This window comes from Strongylocentrotus purpuratus, unplaced genomic scaffold, assembly GCF_000002235.5.
Source record: "Strongylocentrotus purpuratus isolate Spur 01 unplaced genomic scaffold, Spur_5.0 spur5_scaffold_21, whole genome shotgun sequence".
NCBI classification, from domain to species: Eukaryota; Metazoa; Echinodermata; class Echinoidea; order Camarodonta; family Strongylocentrotidae; genus Strongylocentrotus; species Strongylocentrotus purpuratus.
The window spans coordinates 10,989,513-11,012,378 of NW_022145607.1; the positions used below are offsets into that span (position 1 = coordinate 10,989,513).

Genomic DNA, 22,866 nt, shown 5'->3' on the forward strand with positions numbered 1-22,866 from the left:
GTAGAGCGACAGCAACTCCTAATGGAGGCTCCTCCTGTTCCACGAACTCCGTAAATTTGTTGTTCTTGACGCAGACGTGGAGAGTACGACTTCACCGCGAGAAAGTTGCCATGCCAATAATCCGCTCAAGAACAAGAGGCTCTGATTTAAGTTGTAAGCTCTCTATTTTTGGCAGCTTTCAGGGCTCAAACCCAAAGTTCGACTTTCAATTTCAGTTCAAGCCATCTAGGTAATGAGGTCAAGCTTGGTTAGCCAATCCTATCCATCCCTTCACCTAAATCAGCTTGTTGATTTCACCTCCGCATCATTGATCACGGAGTGGGGGCGAACGGCTTTGGACCGGAAATATGCGACATTGTTTTGTTCGTATTTGTTTATTAGATTTATTTCATTGAGACATCATACATATTTTGTAGTAAATAAAAAACAAGAATTTTCAGGACTAGTAAAACGCAAAAGAGTTTGAAATATTTGTTTTCTTTCTCAGGCAACCAGAAAAAAGATAACTTGTATTATACAAAATCGCATCTCAAGGTCAATAATGATCGACCTTGAGATGCGACTTTGTTTTTGTTGTTGTTGTTGTTGTTGTATACACGTGCCCCTCTCTTTGTTTGAATAAGTCATAATTTTTGTTAGGGGACATCAACACATTCCTTTGAAATAAAAGCATGTCAATTATGAATAATATCACGACCTTGGCCCCGTTGCACAACACTTACCATTGATGGTAACTTTGCCATCAATGGTTACTCCCATGGAAACCTTGATTTTGATTGGCTGATGAGCCCTGTTACCATGGTAGTTGCCATTGATGGCAAAGTTACCATCAATGGTAAGTTGTATGCAACGGGGCCCCACTCCTCAGACTCAAGCCCTGGCAATGTACATGTCTATGAATGAGAGATAACATTAATTTATATCTTTAGATTAATCTTTTGTTTTATCGAAAAGTACAATTGGAATGTATTGTTGGCATACCTTAACACCTCAAAGTCACTTTCAACTAATTCATTAATTTATTTAGAACTATATGTTTTTGTTACCCTCATGATACCACTATTATTGTTGCTTTTCACCAACACAATGCATTTCATCTCATAGTTCGAAAAAATGACAAAGCAAATACAAAAACATTCCATAATTTATATGTATTGTATGGTATTATATTTATTAAACGTCATTGATGTACATCAATATTCTGTTTATAAACATATAAATCAATTTACAATGTAATGTAACAAAATCAATATTCTGTTTAAAATAAAATTGTTGGTCACATGTCCTGTAATTTACTTCTGATGGAACACTTTATCGTTTAATCTATATGGGGCAAGTTTAGTTAGGCCCATTTTGCAGATTTTAATTGAATATGAAGCAAATTTACACACCAAAATAAATATTCCACTTTGTATATTCGACATGGGTAATCTGTAGCAGTGATATATTAACTTATCAATGTCATTATGGGAAACGAAAGAGGGAGAGTGAGGGGGATGAGGGGGAGAAGGGGAGAGGTAGGGAGAGAGAGAGAGAGAGAGAGAGAGAGAGAGAGAGGGAGAGAGAGAGAGAGAGAGAGAGAGGGGGAGGGGTGACAGGGGGTGGGTGAAAGGGGGAGTGTGGGAGTTGCGAGCGGTTGGAAGAATTAGCAAAGATTTCACTGTGTTATGTCCTGCCGCTATTGTTCTCTTCTCCGTCATCGTCGTCCCCATCATCGTCGTTGTTGATGATGACTGTGACTTTCCTTCCTGGATTAAGGGGGGGGGGGGGCTCTACTTGCGTCAAACTTTGCCACTCACGTTCTGTGCTATATCTGAATTGGCCAGAGCGAAATCACAATCGCATTCTCAACATTCTTTGTGTCACTGTATCAAAGTGTTTTTTTTAGGTTAATCATCATGATATACAACAAAGGAGATTTAAACGTGGGCTCATTTTAATCGGACGTTATGCCATAAGAGCTCGTACGTCATACCCTTTCTCTTGGTCAATAAATACATTTTAAAATGAGGTATCATGGAGTATCATGGAGCTTTAAACGAAGGTTAATGCGATCTCACGCAAAGGGTATTTGAAGCCGAAACACCTTCACCATGGTTACCAACCGAAATATAATAATAATGATAATATTAACAATAATATGTCTGGGGACCCAGGGTAGCCTCATCATGCAGCTTTAAAGTGACTCGGTAACATTGTTGAAGGTTGATGAAAAAGATTGCTTAATTTTTGTATAAAATGTTACTTACTACATTCCTTCTACTATACTAACCCTCTGACATGCAAAAAATCCTGAACAAATTCTCAAACCACAAAGATAGCTATGGTTTTCTTTGAAGGCGTCGATGTGAGGCACCCTCTAACAGTGATTAACAGTAAATTCTCCCAACCATTTTTGAATTTTCCCAACCGTTTGTCCATGAGAAAAATACATAAAACAGGCTATAAAAATCTGTCAACACTTAAATGTCTGGAATGGAATGTAGAGCCATTATATTGCTTTGTGACGATTTACATGTTGTCTTGATGCTGAACAGGCTTTGACAAGTAGCAGAATAGAAGTAGAATAATATAGTTGGGAGAATTAAGGAATCGATCAGATCAGTTTTTCCCAATTTGTACCATGGATAATGATCCGTTTTCACTCAAATTTTCAGATTACCTTTAATTGTACATCTAGCATTGAAGTCACTACCTTAGCACCACTATCTCTCATCTGAACAATGTTACCAAGACCCTTTAATACTGTTCTTCCCGAGGGCCCTGCAACCATATTGTTAGAATTCAAGGGTTGATGTTGATTAAAGAGGAACATTTTGTATATCATGGTTATAGCGACTGGAACTAACATAATTGTCAGGATTATCTGAAACTAAGTAACTTACTTTGTCATGCTACCTGATTCTAATGCGTCCATTTATTGTATTCACTCCCTTTACTAATGAGAACGTTGTAATTCAATTATTATTTCAAGTCATCTCGTTTTCAGGGGGAGCAATACGCAATGTCGGAAATTATTATGTATGACTAATTTAATTAGCTTATGGTTTTATACGGATGCTGTGACACTTCACTTTGATTAATACCAAATTCCGTTCTGTTAACTGGAAGGCCTCATTAGGCATGCTATTTTCATCATTATCTTTCGATTTCTGTAAACTGTGCCATCACCATGGGCACAGTCGTCCAACTTAATGAAAATAATAACATAATAACACGCCTTTTTTGTATAGCACCTATCGCATTATGATATAACGTCTCAATTTCCAAAGGACTGTATATATTTGATTGCCCCAGCTTTAGCCCCGGCAACTGTAGGGCTCGGTGCTCTCAAGGACTGAAATCTTCCAGGTAGCTAATTAGTACACCTGTCTTGTTTGTGCGGCAAATGTAGATTAGAAATAGTGGTGGTTATTTTAACTGACAGCTAAGAAAGCAATAAATGCTTGTTAGCAAGCAACCAAAAGACCGACGGCTTAAGGTCCTCTCCGAGGGACCTGGTAATGAGGATTAATGCCTTACCAAAGGGCACTAGCGCATCGACTTGGTTTCGAACCCGGGTCACCGGATAACGAGACCACTGCTCTTCCGACTGACCTATCTTGCCAAAGGACGTTCATGCTGCGGCAGGGATTCGAACCCCTTACCTTGTGGATCACAACCCGGAAACGTATCCACTGGACCACCACACCTCTAGTTCTCTACACTTAATGGTGAAACAAACATTAGCTTGCGATAATCTGAAATTCCGATTTATAAAACCTTGACATAGATCTTCTAGACATACATGTAGGCCTATACATGTTTCTTTGTGCGATTTATTGCGGGTAACACCTATAAATTAATGAATCGTGTAAATTGTTTGTAAATAATCGATTAGTGCAAATGGAATGCAAGGCAGAGGGAAGGTGATTATATTAATTAATACACCTCCCGTTCTCTGCACTTAATGGTGAAACAAATATTAGCTTACGATAATCTGAAATTCCGATTTATAAATCCTTGACATAGAACTTCGTGACATACATGATTGTTTGTTATTTTAATTGTTGCAGGTAACACCTATAATTAATGAATTGTGTAAATTGTTTGTACATAATCGATTAGCGAAAATGGAATGCAAGGTCGTGAGAAGGTGATTCTGTTAATTAATTCATCAAAATCAATTGCCTAAATACTCGAACTGGTTGGTTGAGCCAGCGTTGGCCCAAAGCGAAGGCCCCTTCTACGTTTGCGCTCATCAAGTCTGTCATTAGTATTTTACCCCACAGGCCAGTATTCCCAATGCAATATTTGTAAGTGTGTACGATGTCATTCTAAAATGGCGCTTCAGCAAAAGTCGCTGCAAGTCAGCAAATGACACCCCCGATGCATCGGGATTCGGTTACCTCCCCTGCCCAAATTTATTTGATCAAGTAATACAATTTCTATGTGTCTTTTATACTGTATTTTTTCATTTAATTTCATTATCATCTTGATCTACATTTTCTGCAAAATCATTAATTTTGAGGGGTACAGACTAAATATTGTAAGCAAATAATTTCTCTGCTGCATATAAGATGAAACTGTTGAAACAATTTTAGTTTTAAATGTCTAACTTTTGATAGAAAAAAATACCAGATGAGGGAGAAAATACAGAGGTAAACAATTGCTACCCAGGTGTTAAATGGGTACCCGGTAGAATGCGACCGTCATTGTTGGTCAAACAGTTTTTGAGCGTCATGTAACGCCTGGGGACGGAACGAAACAAATGCGTCCAGATGCACGTCAAGATTTTGTTTTTTAAACCCACATGAATACAATCTTACATATCATTTTTGCATCAGTAATTTTGAACAACTACTCGACTAAGACCTTCTGAAAGCCAAAAAGGCGATCTATAATGGTTTAATTTACAAAACTCTTTTTTGTTAAAGACACGATACCAAGGACTTTCTTCAAGTCAACATTGAATGCCTCAGTCTATAAATCATTCTTTAATTATGTCATATGGCTTTGCATACATTGTTCGCACGTTTCAAAAGGTGACGCATAATGCTCTTAACATCGTCTAGACTCTACTCTAGACTCTTGGGTTATTAATTATTATGTGTATACTATCATAGACGGTCTATCACCAACCAAGCAAGATTTATTGTTGTTGTTTAAATAAATCTTTATTAAGATACAAAATCACGTATAACATCATACATAAATATTTATAACAAGCACTTCATCACATGCTTAAATAAAATAAAATGATATATCTATATTTACTTGAAACAGGGAGATGTAACTGACATCTCCCTACTTGAAAGCACATTGTAAATGCATTTCCTGTAAATCTTAAGTTATCTTCATCCACTTTGTATTATTCACATCTATTGTCTTAGTTTTATTTTCCTCAACTTTCAGTCTGTATTTTTACAAACAAAAAATATTTGATTCAAGCAAGCAAGATAAATAACACGCATCAATCACTGTTTTCTTGAAGAGTTGATATGCAAAGGTCGGTAATCGCATCAAACTCATTTTGTTTTACGCAAAAGACTTTCCCCTTCTTTTCAAACTTTCTAAATGAGTTCCTTTCCTACATTTCTTTAAAGATTCAACGCATGAGTGACAGTAGTCGTATTGTAAAGGTTTATTTTTGTTTTTTGTAAAGCAAATGACAAAAAAAAAACGCATTGTTTCATTTTCCCCATTGTCGTATTGTTTTGCTACAAGAATTAGAATGATAGCAATCGTATTATCAGTGATATTTTTAAAACAATTTATCTCTCTCCTTAAGAGCAAAAATACATAAGCTGACATTTATGTTTATTCTTAAACATCGTTTCTAAACACATCGTAAGTTGTTGCATTTTCTCTCGGGTTCCTTACCCTGTTTCCCACACCGACACCGCGAAAGACATTAATCGTGTTATGTCCCCTATACATTCGAATGATATTACCATAATACAGCTCGATCGTACAAGGCTTTAACAAGGAAAGTTAAGTAACAAGCAGACGATAAATATGTAACTGTTTTTCCAAGAGTACGAATCCGATTTCATGGTATCATGGGACACTTATGCCTCTTTGTAGCCTGATAAATATATTTGCATCTCTATGGGTACGTTTATGCTCAGTTTTGAAGGCAGAATGAGCGATTTGAAACGCTTATCGTAAACACTCATCGTAATCGCAGTTCCACGGTGTACTGTTTATGCTCACTTCTCTGGCTCCTCCAGGCAATTCTGGCTGGGTGGCCTTCCAGCTGGATTCGCAAACCTGCACTGCGCATGCTACGTAACGTAGACCCACTAGATGTCAGTGCGTTGACCCCATTTAAACGCGTTTACAAATTAATGATTGTGCGTTTATGCTTCCCCAGAATCGCTGATCGTAAACGCACCTTTGTGTGAGTTTAAGATCGGCGATTATGATCGCCGTTTTTCGGTGAATCAAACAAAAATGAAAAAGGACGCAACCGTGTTTTGAACTAAACGCGTAAACAGATGCCTCATTCTGGCCAGAAAAAGCTGAGCATAAACGTACCCTATAAATTACACTCATCGTGTTGTGCAGGGGCGTACGCAGGGGGGGGGGGGGGGGGGGGGGTTCAAACCCCCCCTTTGGTATTTTTTATGTGTGTTAACCCCCTAAAAAAAACTAAACCCCCCCTTTTTTTATTTCGAGACCCCAGAAAAAAAAAAGTGTCCGCTTACCCCCCCCCCCCCCCCCCCCCCCCCCCCCCACTGAGCGACTTTTCGGTTGGCTGAGTCGTTGCGATTTTTTTTTGGACTACCAAAAAAACAAAAAAAAAGTGTCCGCTTACCCCCCCCCCCCCCCAATATTTTGGGCCAGATTTTAACCCCACCCCCCTTGAAAAACTCCTGCGTACGCCCCTGGTGTTGTGTTTCCCTAAAGGCGAACCAATTATCAATTAATTCGAATGACATATACAGCTCATTCGTACAACAAGTTGTTTACAAGGAAAATCAAAAAGCGGGCGATTTGTATGTTACTGTTTGATCAATAGCGCGAAGGAAACACTTTGTCCGATTTCAAGGTTTCATGGAGTCGCAAATATTCCGTTATTTTGCAGCACGTAACTGAGTAGCTCTTAACAATTGGACTGGCTTCTGTTAAGTAGATTAAGTAAATACATCTGATCTATTTCATGTATATGTCCCCTTTAATTAATTGATCAATTAATTATAGTTCGGGTTCATTGGTAGTGTACTGAGCAACTAATCTATTTCTGATTTGCCATTTTTTCTAAAAATAAATAACAACAAGTATTCAGTTTGGCCCCATTTTGAAAAGATCTTCGTTCAATGACATGTAGGGTTAGTTTCACGCTTGGATTCATCTTGCTTTGTGATCTCTGAGTGTCTGTACTTCTCATCAGCTTTTGAGGATGATTACCCGACCAGAGCAAGCTTAGAAACCCATGGACCAATAACCAAGATATACACTCTAGAGTATTCGTCAGAACTTAAAATGGCTTCGAAGGATATGATCGGGTCGCTGCCGCACCTTGCGGGAGACATCGACCGACGAAATCGGAGCGGGCGTCCGATAGAGTTGAAGGCGTTGTCGAAGTCGAGTGCGTGTCTGACTACGAAGGGCCCAGGTTCGGATTCCGTTAGCAAGGCTTCGTCATTTTCTCGGGATAGAAGCCAGTCGGTGAGTTTATCTTTTATTTTGTAATTTTGCCGGAGTCATTGTAGGACAGATCGAATTTCTAAAGGCGCGTTTATGCTTCACTTTTGAAGGCAGAATGAGCGATTTGTAACGCTCATCGTAAACGCTCATCGCAACCGCAGTTCCACGGTGTACTGTTTATGCTTACTTCTCCGGCTCCTACAGGCAATTCTCCTTTGGTGGCCTTAATTTGTATTCCAGCTGGATTCGCAAACCTTCACTGTGCATGCTACGTAGACCCACTAGAGGTCTGTGCGTTGACCCCATTTAAACACGTTTACAAATTGTAAACGCATCTTTTTGTGAGTTTACGATCGGCGAAAAAGTGAGCATGGACGCAACGGTGTTTTAAACTAAACGCGTAACAGATGCCTGATTCTGGCCAGAAAAAGTGAAGCATAAACACGCCCCAAGTCTAGACCAGAGACTTACGAGGGTTCAGTGACGCAAAGACGTAACTCCATATTTTGCCAAAATGAGTACTTGATATCAAAACAAAAAAATGAGTTCTTGATTCCTTTCCAGGAAACACAAAGACTGAACTCCACCCAACACCCCATTGAGGTCAATGGCTAGTGAAACATAGACTTAACTCCTTAAGGCTCAAGTGGACCTCTATCTTTAAAGCACTTTTTCTCAAAATGGCCAAAATGGAGTTACGTCTTTGTGTCACTGACCCCTCGCTTAGTTTCTCCTTTTCCTCCTGTGCCTCACGTGTAGTATTAACAGTTTTCTTCCTGTTCTTGGTTCTCATCAACGTTTTTGCCTACTCTCAGCTCCGTCTCATCCCATAAAACCTTTAATTACTATTTATTTTCCTATGTGGGGACAGGTAGAATAACACTCGAATAATTAACAAAAAGTTGTGGAAAAATCCCAAGCTGTGTCACATCAGCGTCACTTGTCATGGTGGTGCCAAGCACCCTTTACAAAAGATGAAGATGTATACTGACACCTTTTCAAAAGTTAAAAGTGTTTACTACCACACTTTTAAAAGATTAAAGTATTTACTATCACCTTTTAAAAAGATAAAGGCACTTTTTTTAGCATATAGATCGGGTTTCCCTACTAAAACGTTTCTGAGTTTGCTATAGCCGGACGCTTTAGGAGTTTCGAGAGAGAAAAAAAAATTTACACAGCGCTATTCATGAATTTTGGTAATGTGAATCATCCATTGGTATATCTTATTTCATAGCTAGTGTTTGAGATTTGATAGATATTAATGTTTACACTTTTCTTTGTCATTTTGATCAGACCCCATAAAGGATATCACACAGACAAAAAAAAAACGAAACGAAAAAGTCTAAAGGATAGTTTTTAGTTCTTATGTAAATAATGTATCTCAGGAAAACAATGTTCAAAAGGGTGGATGAGCGAAATATTGATAGTCGCAACGGTTTTTATGAAGAAGGGGTTATTGAGAAGTAGAAGGGCAACACATTGACTTAATTGTGTGTATTCCTGACTGCAATTTTAAAACGAGAATTATTAACTGAATTATGAAATACATTAAAAAAAAATAGGGGACATGATTGTAACATGTACACCTCAAAACATATATATTTTTCGCTCATAGTCGCCATTACTAGCTTTGAAAACTTTCCAGTCTGATATGTTACAAGTAATTATTTCGATAGTGGGTCTACATTATGTTGTTCATTTCATATTTCTGTAAATAATTACATAGTGTTTGTGGATGCCACTCATGCTTTCAATAAATGCAATTCACAGATCTATAACAGTAAAATCCTGAAATCGTTACGTTGAGATTGATCTAAATCGTCTTAACCTAATTTTACTTTACGATTTACCTAAACTATATTGGCTGCAGCCCCACCCCCCAAAAAACAACAACAAGTAAATCGCAATATCCGGGCGCCTCCGCCTCTTATTTGGGCTGTGAAGTGTGAAGCGTGAGGACAAACTTTCCTTTTACAAAATTGTTCTAAGCTTGCTATAAAGCTTGCTCTCAAATTATCGAGAGTGTAAAGAGACGTAAGCCCCCCACCCCCTCGTCTGAAAACTTGTCATGCCCTTACTCAGAGAAATAAGATTCCTGAAGAGAACTGGTGAGCTCGGCTAAAAGCTAATGGTCCTTGAAATTGAAAGGGGGGTATTTTTTTGTATTGAAAATAAAACTCAATGACATACCATATCAATGGATGTATACAGAACACGGTACACCACAGGACAACACAACACAAAACAGCACAACACATGTAACCCTGCAAAATTTACGTGCGATTCAGTAATATAATTCTTTTCTTCCACATTGTTAACGATGAATAATCACACATCTGTTTGATAAAAACGTGTTTGTAAGAAAGCAATATATTCTACTTGGCAGAAACCTACACAAAAGCATGGTGATAATGTGCGAAAGCTGAAAAAGTTCTTCTTTAATGAAAGACATAATTGAAAATAAATTACGCAACGCTCAATCCAAAAGCCCCTTCAAACTGGATTTGAGAATATAATCTCCTATTAGTGGGTGGCTCAGTCACAAAAAAATACACCGAATTGAAATGGAAAAAAAATTAAAAAAATTATCATGAAATGATATCATTACAGTTGTACTGCTCTAAGCCCTGTGTCATGTTCCAAATTTCAAAATTAATTACGCGGTATCGCGCGAGCTCCAGCCGAAGATCACATTGAGATTAGTTTTCCTTACTCTCACCATGGACCTATTACGGAATAGGTCCATGCTCTCACTTAATATATGTTTGTTATGCCCTGGCGTCATTGTCAATGAATCTATGTTGTCTCGGATTTAGCAAAGGTAGCTAATCCCCCACTAATCCCAACTATCTAGGGATTAAAGATAAAGTTGAAATCTGGTCAAACGACTGTTAAAGAAATGTATGGAAGAGATTTGACAAGGGTTAATTTTGAAGCGCGTATATAAGCAGGCAGCAGCGGGTGTTTATACGGCGAGGTTTTTGAATCATCAAAATGATAAGAACTAAACGAGATCTTAATTAGCGATCGTGATATATTTTGATGTCACATGGTGAAGTTCCACAAGTGACGTCACGACAGCCACATGAACTTCTGGATCGAGCCACCTCTTTGGAGGTGTCATGGTAAAGTGGTTCAGTCACTTGACTATCAATCCAATGGCCTGGCACTATGGACGTCTTTTGGCAAGATATTGTTCCGCATTTGCCACTCTCAACCCACATGTGTAAATGAGTACCTGGCAACTGACCATTTTCGTAATGTAGTCGAATCTAATGCATAAATCTTTGTTAAGTGCCGCGTTACAATGAGAATGCAAATTACATACACTAATTGTTGCTAGGTAGGCCGAACATTATACAGAAAAAAAGGAAGAGCTACCCGAAACGATATTACGACACCTTACTCCCAAAAAGTAACACCGACCACCCCACACCAGTGCCCCCTCCCACTACCTGATCCAATCCCCTTCATACATGGGTTGTATTGGATACACAAATGCAATGCAATCGGTTTCTCCGGAACATTGATTAGGCCCCTCAATGCGGGAGTAACAAAAGCGACTCCTTTGCTTAAACCTTCTTTTCTTTTCAAGGTTTTCTAGATTTTGTTAATTGAAGGCGTTCATTAAACTTCGATGAACGATTTGATACGGTCCAAAAAGCATTTCCCCCTAACATTATCGATTTGTGAGTGGGCATAACAAGTTAAGGAGGGGATTTGTCTGAGGGGAACTTCTTCACGACCACTACAGGCAGGCTGCTGGCTATAGGGTAACAATCGTTGAGCGCCAGGAGTGTCAAATCTGACAGACATGAGCGGTATTATGTACAAGAACCCACTATTGTTAATATTATTATTATGCAAGTCGTTGAACGAAAAGTCTTGATAGGAGTAGTAAATGTAGTAGTAATAATTAAAATATAGCTTACTAAATATGAGCGGGAAAATACTAAATACAAGTTAACAAACTGCATTTGACCATAAAGTTCAGTAAATAATAATAATAATAATAATAATAATAATAATAATAATAATAATGATGATGATTTAGAGAAAGTATATGATACAGTACAAGGAATTTATAGGTTGCAGAACAGATCATATGATGTAATAATACAGCAACAACAAAATATGTACAAAATGCTATACTTTATTAAAAACATTTTAATTCAACTAAGGTTACAGAATAAGGCGTGTTTTCAAGAGACTCTAGAAGATTTGCAGAGTATAGGAGCATCTTAGGAGTTCTGAAGTGCTAGGCTGCTTCATAGTCAAGTGGGTCATCTCATACTCCTTGAATAAGTGAGTGTTGAAGCATGGTGTCGTTGCAATAGTAAAATAATCGTCGATATCACGTAGTTTTTGCTATTTAGCTGTGTCCCCACATTAAAATAATAAAATAATAACAAACGTGTTTGCTATCCCTGCGGATTTTAATATATAAAAATTAAACGACGAGTATAATGTATTTCCAAGTAAAGCGAATAGTTATGAGACTATAAGGATTTTTTTTTTAAATCCCTGAAAGGTTCGAAATATCCGAGATGGGGTGATTACCCTGTTACACCTTCTCCATGTACTTCGCTACATCGCAGTAGCCCCACAGACAAATGTATTATTTCAGGTTATTGAACTACGTCTGGTTACCAACTTTTTGCATGAACGCCCCCGCCCCGCCCCCGCATAAAGTATCGAGTATTATGAAACTTTTTTAATTGATAGGTAATAGAGTGCGGATTTCGCGTGAGAAGCGAACAAAAACAAGAAGAAGAGAAAAATGAAAATGAAATAAGAACAAGCAAAAACAAACAAAAAAGTAACAGCCGAAGAAGAACATTATATGTGATCAGTGTGGCATACTCTGCATTATCTCTCCTTTCTTGTTCTCTTTTTCTTGATTTTGTTCTCCTTTCTTTTGTGCAAGACTTTAATATCCCTCTATATATCTCTCTCTCTCTATGATCAACTTAGTATCTATACAGCTAAGCTTCGCCCTTCCCCCACAACATGTACCCACTACAAAAAAGGAGAATGGCTTCTCTCATTTGTCTAATATCATGAATAGCACTTCATTTAATCACGTTTTAAAAAGTGTGTTTTCATGCACGGTATTGAAGCGTGGCAAAAGAAAAAGTCCTATTCTGAAATGACCCAACAAAAAATCGTCTAACTCAAATGGTTACTATGTTGGGACGTTACTGACTTTTCTAAATTATGGGAGTGAAAGTATTGATACGTTTTTAAGCATTAACAATTTAAACACACTAATGAATGAAACACGGCGACTCAGCATCTTAACTTTTTAACTGTGACTCGGATCTCTCAAGATAAATAAGCACTTGGAAACAAAATAAATACAGTTCAATGAGTTCAATTTATAATTCAGCAATTGAACTGGTTTTTACATTTGACAAAGTGAAGATGTCTGTAATTATAATCGAAGAAAAACCCGACCAGACAATAAATTGAACGCAGTACTAAAATAACAATGTATATATTCATGTATTAGTTCATACACTCAAAGATATTCAGTTTTGCATGAATATACATAGACTAAAATTTTGATTTGAGAATATATGAGATATGAATAATAGGATATCAAGCTTCAATGCCTTTCAAATGCAATTTCAATGCGGAGACTTGTCGACAAGCGACGCGTCACGACATTGATTTTGAAGACTGTCAATGTTCTACTTCAGAGAAGCTGAAATGTTCGGCGTCCTGAACTTGGATGAACTACATGTAGTCTAGGAGCGAAGACCCAATCCAAACATTGACGAAACCGGGAAAAAAACTCGGCGACAGTGAAAATCCCTGTCAGTTGAACCCGATAAGTACCAGGAAAAAACATAGAGATGAGTTATACAAAGCAGCTATTATACGAAGTGAACAAGGTTACAGGCAGACGCGTACGCAGGGGGGGGGGGGGGGGGGGGGGGGGGGGGTTAACCCCCCTTGAGTTTTTTTTTAATGTTTTGTGTATGTGTCCTCTTACCTCTTAAGGATGTAGCTGTTGAAAGCTATGCCGATGATTGCGGGGAGAAATTTGTTCGAATCCCCTTGGAGAAAGATTACACACTAAGTGTAAATGATAAAGTATCAATAACCGGGAAACTGCTCTGCTCTGAACTAAACGTAATGTAACCCACGATTTTGCGTAACCAAGAATAACATTATTTACATAATAAATTACAACAGTCCGTGTCTTGGAAATATCTTTTTTTAGAATTAACCGTGTCTCAGAAATACCAAATTGCGTTAAATTCGAGTTTACACGGTAACACATGGAATTAAAAAGTTTTTTCAGTAAATTTCTGATTTCTTAAATGAATTGAAAAATCGTCACTACAGCTAAGCTGTTACTATGACCCCAGATTGTATATACAAAAACAAAATATTATCAATAATGATAATAATTGCTCTTTATCGAGCGTTTATATCAGCATGTTGTGAAGCTCATGGGCGCTTAGACACTGTTCTGTATAGACGAGCAACCCAAGTAACTAGCTCTTAAAAATATCGGGTATGGATTTACACTTGTTGGAGAGTGGCAAATTTGAAGTCGACTTGGTAAGATAACTTATGTCGCCATGACAACATGAACTTTTTGTGAAGTCGACTTGGCAAGATAATTTATTTCGCCATGTCGACTAATAAAAGTTGATAAGTCGACATGGTAGGTTAAATATCTTTACATGTCGACATGATATGGATATTAAGTCGACTTGACAAGATAAAATATCTCGTCATGTCGTCAAGTAGAAAGGCACTTTAACGCTTCCGTAGCATTGTATGGAGCGTTCGATGAATTTTCGATGCCTTTAAAAATGACTTGCTTCCCTAGTGCCTCAGTCACATCTTTGCGTATTTGACTTGCGTATTTCTGCGTATGTATGGCACGCCGTTTAAAAAGTTATTTCTATTTCTTGATTTCAAGAAATGATTTTCTGTTGTAAAGCAATGGTTATTCTAGATATCAAGAAATATGAATAAATGTTAAAACGGCTAGCTATAAATACGCAGCAATACGCAAGTCAAATACGCAAATGTGTGACTGAGGCAGAACTTGTGGGTATTCAGTGACCCATAACCAGTGTTGTTTATAGTGATGTTGAGAATGATCTACATTTAGAGGAGATGGTGCACATAATGGCTCAGTTATCAACAAATTTAGGATACCAATTATGAGACCAAGTTACGGTTTCCATACCTGTTTCTACAACGCATGTAGCTTTCTTTGAATCAGTATAATAATCACATGCATCATATTTGCAGCAACTGGTTACTTTTTGATACAAGAAATCATGATATCACAATTCATTACATTTGTTAACGTCAAATGTATCATGTGTTTTATTAGCAGAGAACTATATCATTTAGATTTAGCTCAATGAATATTCAACGAAGCTACATCTTTCAAGGACATCATCTTTCCAATTTCTCTTTCCTTTGTGGCTAGTATTTGTGAAATTCAGCTCCTTTTTTTCTCTCTCTCTTTCAAATGTAGTATTTACGATTCCATGACATTTGCTCCGGCGACAATTGCTCCGCTGTAAATTTCATACACTAATCGAATGGCTAACTTCAACCCTGGATTCAACACTATACCCTACCCTAAACCTAACCCTAAACCTAACATAAAACCCTATTGAAACCCTAACCCTAACCCTACATCTTAGACGAAATAAAGCCCGGAGCAATTGTCGCAGGAGCAAATGTCGTGTCACCGTATTGACATCATCTTTGGTAATTTTTTTTTTTGTCTGCAGTGGTACTCCTCCGGGTTTCAATTACAGTACACAGACATCGTGGTTGCGGGGGCGAAGATGGGCGACCATGAGAAGATGATGGACATGCTTAGTAAGCTCGGTACCGAAGGCTTTGCCGCCATCATCAGAGAGCATGATGGGAAGAATAATGGGCCACTTCACTATGCCGCCCTCAACAACGATGTGCTCATGACCAAGTTGTTGATTCAGTATGGTGCAGGTATTTATATGTCCTGTGATTTTCCTATTGATTTTTGGGATCAAGATTGGTATAATTATGATTCAATTCAGAGCGTTCCTTGAATTAGGGAAGGGGGGGGGGGTGATCATGGGAAAGAGCACATTGACTAAAACGTGATGAAATGAGTGTGTCTTCTAAACAAAAAATGGGAAGAGTGGATGAAGAGCCTACATACTCAAGCTCCACCCCCCCCCCCACCATCAATGTGGACCCTGTCTATCTACATATTGTTCTAATTGTATTGATTCACAGAAAACATCGATATTTAAATCATAATTCTATGCTTTATTGTAAGATCACGAAATAGGTCTTACCTTTGATTACATTTTAAATAGAAATATTCTCTTTCGCTTGTCCATTATGCAAAACGTGAATTAATCTAAACTAAAAACATTATATACAAGATATAGGAGAGATGGCTAAATATGGTGGCATTGATAATACTGTATGAAACTCAAATATTACAAACTTCTCGTTGTTTATCCTTGATCTTGAGAAGTAATATACAAATTGTGATTGCCCGGCCATGCTGAAGAACAGCTATTGACTGTAAGTATGCCACCGTGCTAAAATAAAATAAACAAACAAACAAACAATTCATTTTTATCATTGCAGACGTCAACGATATCGGAAAAGGTGGAAAGCGGCCTCTTCACTTCGCAGCGATCGGAAAAGCCAGCGACAGGGCTCCTACAATACAGGTAAATCTTCGGATAACAAGTCGCTGTCCAATTTTAAACCCATAAAATGGAATGATATGGATGACAGCGCCTAAATTTGCTTATCTTTTGAAATGGCATAGTCGAAAAGTATGTTTCGCCATTAGCAGACTTTTGCTCATAACCGTGACTATAACTAAACAATCTCGAACTAAAATGTAAATGATCGTCATCAACTGACTTTAACAAGATTTGCGATTCGTCCGGATTGACTGAAAATCCTCGAATCAGTCACAAACTGATACACTCCTGTCTCTTTACAGACCTGCGATTCACATCATGTTGTGACCGATTTAAATACATCGCACTATTTATAAGACAAGGACTATCGTTTATTTTTGTAATAGCTAGCTTAACAGTGTAAATAGTAGAAATATATTTGAAACCGGTCAAGGAAAGGTCTAGCAAAAGACCATATTATCCTTTCAAAAGTTGGAGATACCGATCGCGGATCGATTTCGGCTCGCCTTTGGCATTGTACATGTATATTGCATATGATGATTTTAGGATATTATCACAGAAGACACGATCGCAAAGTCTTTCGAGACATCACTCCAAGGTCAATTTAAATGCCCTAATGAAATCATATCCAGATTACATGATAGGCCATTGTAAAGTTTGCGTATTTTAACATGTGATGGACTAGGCTTCTAAGAGTGCCTCTGGTTTATTTATCGAATTATTTGCGATATACCATGGACCTACTATGAAGGAATATGGATATACTATTAATAATGAAACTTCGGCCATGTGTTGAAATTGTTCCAAACCCGACTCCATCTCTATTCTTTAATGTATTTTTTCTTTTAATTCGTTGATTAGAGCAATGAGCAAGGCGACCTTCCGTCATATGCCAAGCAGGCCGATTCATCGTCTCAAAGCTCAGACGAGAAACCTGACTCTGACGAATTCCCGCTACGACTCGCCAAATCCATCTTGGGATTAAATTTCACGAAGAAGAAAAAGAAGAGAAAAAAGTCAGAGATTTCATTGAAGAGCGGTGAGGACGAAGTGAAACATCCGTTGGAAGTAAGTCTTTTTTTTCTTAGTCAGGAAGACAGGATGTTGGTGATGAAGATAGTGGAGATGATGATGAAGGTGACGATGGTGATGGTGGTGATGGTGGTGATGATGGTGATGATGGTGGTGATGATGATGGTGGTTGTGATGATGATGATGATGGTGGTGGTGGTGGTGATGATGATGGTGGTGGTGACGATGGTGTTGTTGATGATGATGATGATGGTAATGATGATGATGATGATGGTGTTGGTGGTGGTGGTGGTGATGATGATGAGATGGTGGTGGTGGTGGTGGTGGTGGTGGTGGTGGTGATGATGAAAATGGTGGTGGTGATGATGATGGTGGTGGTGATGATAATGATGATGATGATGACGATAGTGTTGTTGATGATGATGATGATGATGGTGATGATGATGATGATGAGATGGTGGTGGTGGTGGTGGTGGTGATGATGATGAGATGGTGGTGGTGGTGGTGGTGGTGATGATGGTGGTGGTGATGATGATGATGAGATGGTGGTGGTGATGGTGGTGGTGGTGGTGGTGGTGATGATGGTGGTGGTGATGATGATGATGAGATGGTGGTGGTGGTGGTGGTGGTGGTGGTGGTGGTGGTGGTGATGATGGTGGTGGTGATGATGATGATGAGATGGTGGTGATGATGGTGGTGGTGGTGATGATGTTGATGAGATGGTGGTGGTGGTGGTGATGCTGGTGGTGATGATGATGATGATGATGATGATGAGATGGTGGTGGTGGTGGTGGTGATGATGATAATGGTGGTGGTGATGATGATGGTGGTGGTGATGATGATGATGATGATGATGACGATGGTGTTGTTGATGATGATGATGATGGTGATGATGATGATGATGACGATGGTGTTGTTGATGATGATGATGATGATGATGATGAGATGGTGGTGGTGGTGGTGATGACGATGGTGTTGTTGATGGTGATGTTGATGATGATGATGATGATTGATGATGGTGGTGGTGGTGATGTGCTTGTTGGCCCTTATTTTTGTGGTGGATGTGATCACTAGGGCTACTAGTACATGTATAACCTTGTTAACGGTTGAAAAGAATTTCATGATCACATTTATGTTTTATTAATTCTATTTCCAATATGTTTTAATTTCTTCGAGACAATATTGTGTTGTCAACCATAATTTCATTTAACTTTATGTCTCATTGTAATTTTAGGGGAAAGCAATAATTGTTGCTAGATTTTAGCAAAAATCGTTTGCCATGGCTGCTCTCACCGTTTCAGAAATCATAATAATTAGTGGTAACCCGACACATGCTTCGCCGACGATTGCTCCGCCGACATTTACTCCGCAAAACGCGACAATTGCTCCGCGACATTTGCTCCGCGACATTTGCTCCGCCGACATTTGCTTCGCCGACAATTGCTCCGCAAAACGCGACAATTGCTCCGGTGACATTTGCTCCGCCGACAATTGCTCCGCCAACAGTTGCTCCGCCGACATTTGCTCCGCCTGAAGCGACACTAGCTCCGGTGACAAATGCTTCGCCGACAATATTTTTCTTTCACGGGTTATTTTCGTTTCCTTTTTTTCTTCATTTTCTGAATGCATTTCATGAAATAATGTAGATGAAATGAAATGAATGAATGTTGATGACAATATTAATAACTAGATTTGTAATACTTGTTTTGAACAAGTATAGGTGGGCTGGTCTAATTTAAATTTGAGACAAAATAAAGGGCAAATTTAAGATAGCTTATTGTCTCAGCTACAACATACTCGAATTTCGGCGTAAACGAAGCTAAAACGACGGAGATATTGCTCGCGAAAGACGGGAATGTGGAATCCAGTTTTGAAAAAAAAGTCATGTCCCATAAAGAATACACGCAAAAAGTGAAAAATTGATATTCCTCCTTTAATCGCAAAAATACGCCATGATGATTTTGTCGAAATGAAAAATCATGTGTAATGCATTTGTAGTGAATTATCTCAGCTAGAACATATCGAAAGTTGGAAGAAAATCAATCAATATTTACAGAGATACAATCAATTTTCCAAAAATATGCTGATGTCATAATATGCAAATTGGAGTTTTGAGTTCGGAGGCCATTATGATCACGTCATGAGTTAATTGAGGGTCAAATGAGACAAAAAATCATATTTCCAATTCATACTCTACAAAATATGAAACAAAATTTGACGTCACATTACATCCTTAAGAGCTACAATGGATTTTGTATAGGCATGTTTTTGCCCATATATGCTATGTATTACAAGAGCTCGCACGCACGGACGTGTATCTTAAACGGACGCTCACTCCGTTATTAATGGTCAGAAATATGTTAACAAGGTATCAAAATGCTTGGGAAAATGTGCCAAATATGATGACAAAGAAAAATTGGCGATTCTTTGTTCCAAAAAGCCAGAACGCGCGAAAACACGCGCGCATGCGGGTGTGCGAGATTTTTTATAAAATGCTTAAAATGGCCTAAAACGTACGTAAAATTATTTTGAGATTATTTTGAGCATTTTAATATTTTGCGCGCGCACTGACGCGCGTACGTACGCGCACGCGTTGATTTTCAGAAAGAATTACAAAATGGCGCCTAGATGACGTCATCAGTGAAGGTCATAGTTGAAAACGTTATTGTGTTTTGTCCATATGCCTATACAGTGCGTCCCAGAAAAAACGAAACCGAGAAGTATCGATGTGTTATCATAACTTTATCACCACCATGATTAATGAATGATACATATTTGGAAAGCTTATAGTCTCCTCTTTCAGTTGATGCTACTCACGTGATGCATATTTCACGCATGAGTGATTAAAAGCAATTTTAAGGAAGGAAACCAGAAAGTAATTTGGCGGGCGGTATTTGAATTTCAAAGAAAATTTCATATTTCTAGAAAGTTCATTTTCTGCTCTTTCATATGATACCTCAGTCAAGAAAAATAAGCTAGGAATAACAAAGTTCTGTTTGTTGAAAGTTGCCCTTACATTTTCATAATTTTAACAAACGAATTCGTTTTCACTGGGTGCCTGCCGTAGCAAAAAGCAGATTCGACAAAAGACTTAACTCCGTTTCGTTGACAATCAGCCATGCATGAAGACTCTCGTCTACGGCCGATTGTCAACAAAACGGAGTTAAGTCTTTTGTTAATTTCGTTTATTGATACGGCGGGCAGCCAGTGAAAACGAATTTGTTTAATAAAATTATGGAAATGCAAGCACTACTTTAAACAAACAGAACTTTGTCATTCCTCGCTCATTTTTCCTAATTGAGGTGTCATATGAAAGGGCAGAAACTCAACTTTTTAGAAATGTGAATTTTTCTTCGAAATTCAGATACCGCCCGCCAAATGTCTTTTTGGTTTCCTTCCTTCAAATTGCTTTTAATCACTCATGCGTGAAATATGCATTATCTGAGTAGCATCACATGAAAGAGGAGACTCTAAGCTTTCCAAATATGTATCATTCATTAATTATAGTTGTGATTAAGTTATGATAGAACATCGATACTTCTCGGTTTTGTTTTTTCTGGGACGCACTGTACATATGTGTGCCAAACTTGAAGGCATTTGATTGAGCCATTTTCAAGTAATCGGGCTTACAAAAAAGTGGTTTGAAATAAGTAAAATTAATAATAAAGGCAATTCTAACGAAATTATAAGGTGATCTTTACGATATACAGCCCACCTGATAATAAAGGCAATTTTAACAAAATTATAAGGTGGTCTGTATTAGATACAGCCCACCTGATAAATAAATAAAGGCAATTCTAACGAAATTATAAGGTGGTCTGTACGATATACAGCCCACCTGATGAATAAATAAATAATAAAGGCAATTCTAACGAAATTATAAGGTGGTCTGTACGATATACAGCCCACCTGACAATAAAGAATAATAAAGGCGATTTTAACAAAATTATAAGGTGGTCTGTATAAGATACAGCCCACCTGGTAATAAAGGCAAATATAACGAAATTATAAGGTGGTCTGTACGATATACAGCACACCTGATTATAAAGGCAATTTTAACAAAATTATATGGTGGTCTGTACGATATACAGCCCACCCAGCGCTCAAAATACACGGGGGCGGTGGGCGATTCGCCCCCGTGAGCTACATAATCGCCCCCGTCAGGTTGCTCACGTCATGGTTGCTCCATGGAATTATAATATAAAGATTTTCTTTTCTGTTATAACTTTAACACAATATTGAGTTTCAATTTTCAAATGAAATGGAACTTAGATTAGCGTGCAAGATTTCTTGTTTTATGAGTAGGCCTATTATTACCGATTCAGCTCACAGTGCAGTGCCGCCGTCAGCAGTGGTTATAGGCCTACTGCGCCCTTAGTAGCGGTACGTGTGCACGCTGCCGCGCTATGTCTGCTGGAGCTGGAGGCGATCGCGCAAGGGCAGAAACATGGTCATGGAGAAGTTTTTCGTTGTGAAAGCGTTAACCCGCTGAAATCTGGTGATTTCAAATGACTAGCAAATAATGAACCTCGACCAGTAAATCAATATTAGGGACCTTTAGATTTGCACGATGGGAACGTGGACTGAAACGTGTGACCTCCTTTTAAGGCAGTGCCAGTGCTTAAAAGGACGTGACATGTGACTGCCAGTGCCTTAAAAGGAGGTAACACGTCCACGTCCACGCAAATCTAAAAGTCCCTATTGAGAAGAAGAGGAAGACCAAGATGTCGTGGAATGATATGGTAACATGGGCAGATCTACGGGGGGGGGGGGGTTAGGGGTTTAACCCCCTCCTCCCACCCCCGGCCCCCTTGGGTTGCCAAGTGAAAATGTGATATTAAAGCGGGGGGGGGGGGGGGTGCTGGAGAGGAGGACTACTAATCTATTTAATTTTTTTCATGGGGGGGGGGGGAGTGAAGCGCCGTTTTAGCATGACTTTCTTTTTAACTCTTACTTTCACCTATCTCAGATAACCCTAAGTTTTTGGTTGCTGCTTTATATGTAGTTGATAATGCATGATTAAAGTAAAGAGAGAGAGAGAGAGAGAGAGAGAACCACCATCATTTTGCAATGGTTCAGGGTTCGTGTAATGTACATTTGAAACCATTTCTTAGCGTCTCAACCCTAACAAAATGGCAAAACTATTTTTGAGGAAAAGCATTATACTGAATTAAATAAAGAATAATAGCTTTATATTGCATGATACTAATACTGATACGGGCTAAAGACAATGTGGTATTTGTATAGAGGTATTCCAAAATGACATTCTGATAATCAACATTTGTTCTGGTATCATAATGTATATAATTACGCATAATACAACTGATCTTTATGATTTATTAACGTGACATAGCTTCTTTTCCCCCTGCAAACAAAAAAGAAAACAAGGTTATTTAATAAAAGGATCATGCGACAAATAATCATTGTGATTCAAATTGATGCAAGGATTTTTTTGAATAAGCAATGCTTTTCACCAGAATCTTCTTTGTAAAAACGACTTTTACAAATC

General features: G+C 38.3%; 1 protein-coding gene across 1 annotated transcript; it reads left to right on the top strand.

The window, feature by feature from the left end:
• Positions 1-6,090: 6,090 nt before the first annotated feature.
• Positions 6,091-18,621, top strand: LOC115927859 (serine/threonine-protein phosphatase 6 regulatory ankyrin repeat subunit C-like). Its single transcript, XM_030994139.1, has 6 exons — positions 6,091-6,094; positions 7,376-7,653; positions 15,405-15,624; positions 16,261-16,346; positions 17,187-17,393; positions 18,592-18,621. The coding sequence occupies exons 1-6, from the start codon at positions 6,091-6,093 to the stop codon at positions 18,619-18,621; spliced, it is 825 nt and encodes a 274-aa protein (XP_030849999.1).
• Positions 18,622-22,866: the final 4,245 nt, after the last annotated feature.